Here is an 8,059-nt window from a genome sequence, read left to right as displayed (position 1 = left end):
TGTAGAGTAATAACAGCGTCATTTTGTTAATTCGTGATTTGTATTACGGAAATTAGCTAACAATTTTATGTTGGAAATTGAGGATAACCCGGCAACATCTATTTAACTGAGAAACTGGTATAACTTCACATCGATGTTAGAGGAAACACCTTTCGCAATGTATAATTTATCTCATAATTGTTCGAGCCACGGAACTGCTCCTTTTAAATGAACGCGGGGACGTTAAGGCCACATTCAGTACACTTCTTTCTTATGTACATGAGAGGCCAATTGCAACCATCACCACATGAATAATCCCTTATGCATCACACATGCTGTGCAATTCTCAAATTCCTTTGGTGCCATGCAGAAACTCGGGCCTCTGTTTAACAGGGCATTTAAAAAGGGACAATAGTGTGTGTGTGTGTGTGTGTGTGTGTGTGTGTGTGTGTGTGTGTGTGTGTGTGTGTGTGTGTGTACCTGTTACTAAACTCCTCCCAGTTCTCAAGTGGCTGCAAAACTTTTGCTATTCCCTTCTTGTTAGTATCCGGATTCCTTTGAAAAATAACAATTCAAATATTAAGCACAAGAGACATATTAAGGGAAAACATTATTTGTCCTTCTTCCTCTGGCTATCAACAGGTTTAAAACTGTCTCGCAACTTTCTAATCGATCTTTATTATCACCCTCTCAAAATGGTAAGTATTTTCTAAGCTTCATAAGGTCCCACCGTTCCAGTTAAAATATCGAGATCCAATTTCATCAGGAATGGTGAAATCAAGTATGTCATTACTTCAATAAGAAATATAGGGCCAGTGTCTGTGGTTAGAAATGATCCAGAAATATTTGTTGGATTCATTTGTTGTTCTAAACGGCAGCTGTAATGAAAGATCCCAACTTCATTGGCCTAGATGGATACATATCAAAGTACTGCTCTTTCACTTTAGTAATACTTATACCGCAAGCTAATACAAAATGATTATCAAAAACTGTGTCTTATAATTTAGTTGAACTGAAAAATTATATGTTCATATTTTCTCCAGTAAGGGAGTTAAATTATTACAATAAACACTGTAACTAATTCTGAAGCTGCAGAAAGAATATTCACATTCTCTCCAAATTTTCGTTGGGATCGGGAGAGGGAAGAGCTCACAACGTTACTGCATGGACCAGTATTTCTTTTCTTTACTGGAAGCTTCGAGAATTTGACTGATGTCGATAGTTGATATGTAACGCAGAGTTTTTCCAAACTGCGTTACTGTGCAGAATCAATCTCCAACCCCCGCTGGGAATACAGAAACAGGATTAGAGAAAAAAAAACCCTCGACATTCTGCAGTAAAATGCTCCCTTCACGCGCTTTAACACGGCTTCCAACGCCTCTCCACTTCTCCCGGGGGCTTTTGGGTTGCCGATGGCTTCTGGTAAAACATATACAAGACTTTTCAAAAATAACCCCTTTCCATATCGTCCCAATAAAAATGCTTAATTACGGGGTAGGTTAATGCTTTTGAACCGAATGATAATTGTATACATATTTATAATACATATAAATATCAAAGCTAAATACTTTTTCCTGGTCATTTGGGGACAAGTAACGGCAAAACAAAAAAAACGGGCATCTATAACTGATCATTTCACTTCCTGGCTCCTTTTATATGAATTAAGATCTGTGATGAACAGAAGCAGAGCACGTTATAGGTCTGTAACAGGTCAAAAGTTGATATTTTTAATTGCCACTATGTGGGGGAGGAGTGTAAACGCGCTCACTGTAGAGCCTAAACTGTTAAGTTTGACAGATTGAACTAACTCGAACTACAAAGAAGCAACACGCTAGAATTTAGTTCTTATGAACATATAATTTGTTGTATTTTCTTTATCACTCATTAAAATTCAGGCACCTTTGTTTTGGGGATTCCACCAACCCAACAGCGCAGATATAAAGGACTTCGCAAGCAGAGAGCAATAAAATAACTCCACAACTCAAACGGAACTCAAGTGTCTAAATTTGCAAAATTTATTCATCTCAAACTCTGCATAATGGAAAAAAAACGTAAGGTCGAAATGTTGTGTTATAAGGCTGTATTAGTTAGTTATATACATGGACTGGTCGGCAGACTGAGTCAAATAATACAGAGCCGTGTTGCACAATACACTACGGAAAATGAGAAAACTTAAAATATTGTCACAATAAATTTACAGAAATATTACAAACCATAAGAAAATAATTCAAACACAGTAACTTCATGTTTTCAGTTTCGGAACAAGATGAAAATATGAAAAACAAACTGACTATAAATTAATCAACAAGGGTTTCGACCTGCAGGCCTTTTTTTTTGCTGCTTTTAACAATGAATAAAAAAAATTAGTACAATCTAAAATTCCGCCCGTTTTCGTGAAAACTCCACACAACAGTTCGTAAAATTGGAGACTCAATCATTTCACTTTCGTATAATACCAGAACAATTAAAATGTCCATTTCCAGTTATTCCTTTCCCTCCCGCTGCATTGTGTTAACAAGAGCAAATGCACAGTAGCTTACACCTGCGAACTGTTATAAAAATTGGCAATTTCTCAGTTTACAAACTGTGGACATTTTGATTGCCGTTTCTCTTGATAAATACTGTACAAAAAAGTTGCATGTATAATAAAACTTTTTTTCCTTATCTGAGACTAGCTCTAAAATATTACCGGCAAAGACTTTTGCAAACTTTTCGCAAAGTTTCTACCAAGGAATCATAGGACTATAGTTGTTTTAAAGTATTAAGATCCCCCTCCCCCTTCTCCAAGTTCTATACAAGTTCTTTCTGCAAGTATTATTCTGTACAAAAATAGTCCAAAGAAGTCCGATCTTTGAGTTTTGTTTGTTTACAGTTTTTACATATGTGTTAGAGGAAGTGTGCCGTTTATGCCCGTCCCTGGGACAGGTGCGCTCTGGTAATGTTGGGGCATATGCAGTCTACTCTGAGCGGTGGGTTCGGGCACCTCGGCTCCGGGCAGGTACATGCTAATCATGTCCCGTAGGTCCCCCTGACACGGCGGACCCCGAGAGTGAGTAGTGACTGGGGGGCTTGTGCTCGACTCTGATTTAACCACCGACCCCATTGATCCCAGAGCCATACCTGTGCTTTGCTGTGTGTAGGCTGGGGACATGCTGTAGGTGGGTGAGCCATTCATGTAGGTCTGAGCGCTGGTCATTGAGTTGTACTGCAGCGCGCTCATATCGTAGCGGTGCATCTGCTGCATCTGGGCCACGTTGTGAGCATTCAGGCCCTGGTGCTGGGAGTAGCCGAGCTGTTCCTGCATCATGCTGTAGCCCCCGTTCGTCCAGCCGTTCATGTGAGCGTAACCGTCCATTCGCTGGTTGACCGCGGCCCCGACGCCGACCCCGACTCCCGCGTTCATGGCATTGGCGCCGGGAGCCAGCAGGCCGCCTGGTAGGGTGTACTTGTCCTTTTTCATCAGGGTCTTGGTTTTCCTCCGGGGCCGGTATTTATAATCCGGGTGCTCCTTCATGTGCAAGGCTCGCAGCCGCTTGGCTTCGTCGATGAACGGCCTCTTCTCGGCCTCGGATAAAAGTTTCCACTCGGCCCCGAGCCTCTTGCTGATCTCCGAGTTGTGCATCTTGGGGTTTTCTTGGGCCATTTTCCGCCGCTGCCCTCTCGACCACACCATAAAAGCGTTCATGGGTCTCTTCACCCTGTCCGGGCTGTTTTTCGCGTTGTTTCCCGCCGTGTTCGAGTTGCCTGTTCCCCCCGAAGTTTGTTGTGGGGCGGGAGGTTTGAGATCGGTTTCCATCATGTTGTACATTCAACCTGATGTCTGAGAGCTCTGCTTTTTGGTTTGAATGTTGTTTAGTTGGGAAAAAGAAACTTTTCTCGTTAAGTCCGAAACAGAAAGGAACAAGTATGGAGTTTGTTGGGCTTTCGTTACTCTTGCAACTTACAGAACCAACAACTGGCACTTTCCAGCGTACAGAGAGAAAGGAGACGCTGACAACTCCTGATAGTTTTTTGAACAAGTTAATAGACAACCATCCATGTGATGGGGGCTGTCAGACAATAAATGGCTTTGCTGCAGCCAATCAGAGCGGGCTGCAGGGACAGAGTGACAGCCTGGCAGTTAGTATTAGCATAAGAGAGGGCGGGGCCCGGCTTCAGCGCTACTCTCAGGCGGCAGAGCGATAAAAGGGCGGGGCTCAAACCAACTCCCCCCCCGTAAAAGAGTTCTGCCAGCCAATCAGCGGCCCAAGCATCTTATTAAGTTCTTCCGTCACCTGCGCTGTTCGCAGGAAGCGGGCAGAAAATGGCGCCGCCGCTGCAGGTGTCTGTCCCCAAAGGCGTTTGACTGACAGCTCCACTAGATGCCAATCACAGGCCGCTTGCTTCAGCCCCCAACAACTGGCGCGTCCTATATTCAAGCCTGAAAAGTTCCCTTAGCAACGGCATCGGTCCGTGTTCGCAGAGAGCGGGGGCAGGGAGGGGGAAATGGCCGCAGAATAACTGCCTCTAATTTATATATTAATGCAAGAATGCAAAATCAGCGGCGATTAAAAGAAATGATTAAGAAAGGTAGTGGATTTTACGTTTTAAGATTTCATAGACAATTCAAAGGGGAAGAGTTTGATGAATAATTTAGTTTGTTGAAATAACTAAATAAATTCCACTTGCTGCGATCCGACTAACTCCGACCTAATGGCTTGATCATCTAATTTACATCGATGGTTTAAATGGTCACCTTCAAGTTAGTTGTTCCAGATTTCCTTTACGCTGTTCTGTAGTTTCTCATTTCTTAAACCAGAAAGAATATAAATCACAATTTTAAAGTCCTAAGGCACTTCGAGCGAATCCACACTTTAGAAGACGCAATCGTAAATTCCCCTTGTTTTTAATTTTGTTTTGTTTTCTTGATTTTTGTTAACAAATGAATTGTAATTTAATCGAGCCTTCTTTGACCGAATGTAGGAATTTGAATGGAGAAAACATCAATGCCAATATAAAGACTAGCACGTCCATTACAAATAGGTAGTTTTGTTCCTCTTGTTATCAGTACACTGTAGCTAACAAAGACTGGTATAAGTTTACTTCCCCACTGTTGTTTGGACCTTTTCACCAAAATGCACTTGAACACAAATAAAAAGACTAATGGTATTTCACTGTTTACGGTACTTGAAAGACTACAATTTTTTTCCCGATTAGCTACGAAAGAACTTTGTCTGAAAAACTAGACTGATTCTGTATATCATGGTCAAATACATTTCATGCATGATCTTTAACGATGACTAACTTTATAAGTTCAATTTTTTGTTTACATCAGAAACTTGATCTTTTGGTTGAGCAGAATAATTTATGTCATTTGGTTAGAATACATTCGATAGCCACTAAGTCTAGATTTGTATTTTTTACGAGTTAACAGCTGTACACTACGGCAATGACACCACATGCAAACCTATTTGTAAATCTTGTTATCTTGCTATCTACATCCGTAACACATTTGTAACCTATAAGAATAGTAATAAATTATTCGTTTATATTGCAAATTACTTCCCTTCGAAATAGACCTCGGAGTTACCCGTAGTGGCAAGCGTGTGTTAATATCGCCGTCTGCTGGCAGAATCTCTTCAGCTGTGCCACATCCACACTTTACCATTTAGGAAAAAACACTTTAGCCGGAAAATCATATTTATCATAGTCACAAATTGTGATCAATGTAAATTGTGAATTAGTTTGTTGTTAAAAAGAAAGCATCCTCTTCTGAAGTAATTGTATTCGAATTCATTTTTTCTTTATTTCAAAGTGACTAGTTATATTGGTCATCTGCATGGCTGTAAGAAATAGAAGTGCATATTACTTAATTTATGGTGTAAGTGAATTATGATTAATCAAACAATACAAAGGGCGCTCAGACCAATTTCTTGCTGCTATTGTTTATGCTTCGCTCGTTGATAACATTATCTTACGACCTTACGTATAATTAACATTCAAAAAGGAAGGAGGGTGTGGGTGTGAAGTGTTTGATTGATAATGGTAATAAATAGATAACTGATGCATGGTGATATACAAACAGCCTAATTGAAATAAAAATATTCCCAGCGGATTTCAGTGAATACAGATGCATGCAATACTAAATCGGATACATGCATTTTTACAATATATACGTAGCGTGTAGAGCAACTTTTCATATAGAAAATCATTTCCTTCAACTTCTTGTGCAATTAAAGACAAAAATGTGGAGGATTCACGGAATTATTTCTTATTTTTGTCCTTCAATGCAAATGGAGACTTAACTTTCGGTAATTGGGTGAGAACTAGCCAAGCATCTGACTATTATGATGTTTGTTAAAAACGTTTCGCATCTGCATTTGAGTGTGTCCCCTCCACTATAATCTTCTTATGGAAATGAAGGCGAACAGCGGGGATCCAGTAGAGTGTAGGAGAATGTCCTTGTTAACTGGAATTTCTCATCATTGCTAATTAGCACAGAGTTTGACGACCACCGGTATTGGGAAGCACTGTTTAACCACTCACAACCCATCTGAGGGAGCAGACTAATTTTATTTTGCAATTAAAATTTGAAAAGGCCTATTTGACAGTTAAAGCTCCGAGCGTTTTATCTCCCCGTGAAATAATTGCCGCCTTGATAACTCAATTTCTGGAAAATGTCAACTAAGATCGCCAAAAAATTTAAATTTTGTTAAGTAAAAAATGAAAGCCAATGTTCTTTACCCAGCTGTTATTGGAGCTGTAAACTTTTCATCGGGGAAGGGAAATACTGTACAGCTGTTTGTCAAATTATACCGGCATCATTCTATTGATGGGGGTGGATTAGTCTTTATTGATTCTCCACAAAGATCTTTTCCGCAAGTGAACAGGTAGCTATTCTAGCATATAGCGCCCGAAAGTCGAGGAGTAACAAACTTCAGAGTTGTTCTGCCCAAAGATCAAGATAAATAACGCCAAATGCGCGTTATAATAGAATTTGCATTGATTCAAAAACATTAACCAGTGCGCTAGTTCATTGTGATATAGAAATTAAATAACGTTCCCACTTGTTAAAGTTCATAAGGAAGGCACAGGCCTATATAATACACAATTACACACACAATGATTCTAGATGTTAAAAAAAGATCTTCGCATTACAATAAGGAAAGTGCAAGGAAGGGTAGTTTAATTGAGCAAGTATACATTCAGTGAACCCAGTTTATGACATCGTTCACTATCCATACTGACCAATCTCGGCAATTTCAGCGTGAATGTGGTCACTTTCGGTTATCAGGCAAAGAACTGCACTAATGATTCCGGTTGGTGCAAGTGGCATTGAGTGTCTAAGGCAACTGGAAGGCGGCAAACTTTTTAGACCCAACTCTGGTAAACAATCCCATTCAAGAAGTAAAAGGGTACTTGAGACCCGGAGGAAATTACTGCAACTTCATTCTTGGCTGTTTTCCGTTCTTAAGATTAACACCAAATAATCGTCACCTATATATATATATATATATAGTTCGTGCTTGGAAGAGGACACAATGCACATCTTCAGTAATACTAAATAAATTAATTTCAATTCTGACATTAAAGTATGAAATTGAAAGTAAGAAAATCTGTTATCGCATTGCAGTTGCAAATTGCATTATCTGAACAATTCGTTTTTGGTTAGTTTGTATAGCTGAAAACTATCAACCTGGTCAATTGAGTTGGGCGTTTCTGAAGATGCGCGGATTTATTCCTGGGATAAACAGTCGCTAAAGTTGGCATGTATCTACCATCACCCGGTTAAACATTAATCAAAATTTCACCGCACATCCTCCCCACTCCCAAGCACCAGCAATATTGCTGTAATATTTTCAGTGGTGATCATCTCTGCAGACACTTCTACAATTTGGTCACTGAGCCTTGCTACAAAACGCGAATAGGTTTATAGTCCAACTGCCTGTATAGTTATCAAAGCGTTTGGGATTTACGTCCATCAAACTTCATTTTTGCGAGTTTTTATTTATAAAAATTAAACCAATCAGTCAACTCAGATTCTGATATTCTATCCAAAACCAAAACAATGTCGGATAAATATAACTTTGCGACTTAAAAA

General features: G+C 39.8%; 1 protein-coding gene across 1 annotated transcript; it reads right to left on the bottom strand.

Annotated features, from left to right (window-relative positions):
- Nucleotides 1-2,086: 2,086 nt before the first annotated feature.
- Nucleotides 2,087-3,949, bottom strand: sox2 (SRY-box transcription factor 2). Its single transcript, XM_072254540.1, has one exon. It carries the CDS (start codon nt 3,785-3,787, stop codon nt 2,855-2,857), a length of 933 nt encoding a protein of 310 aa, XP_072110641.1. The 5' UTR covers nt 3,788-3,949; the 3' UTR covers nt 2,087-2,854.
- Nucleotides 3,950-8,059: the final 4,110 nt, after the last annotated feature.

The sequence above is a fragment of the Mobula birostris genome, chromosome 4 (assembly GCF_030028105.1).
Source record: "Mobula birostris isolate sMobBir1 chromosome 4, sMobBir1.hap1, whole genome shotgun sequence".
Lineage (NCBI taxonomy): Eukaryota > Metazoa > Chordata > Chondrichthyes > Myliobatiformes > Myliobatidae > Mobula > Mobula birostris.
Note: the sequence above shows the minus strand (reverse complement) of the source record. Positions and strands in the feature narration are given on the sequence as shown.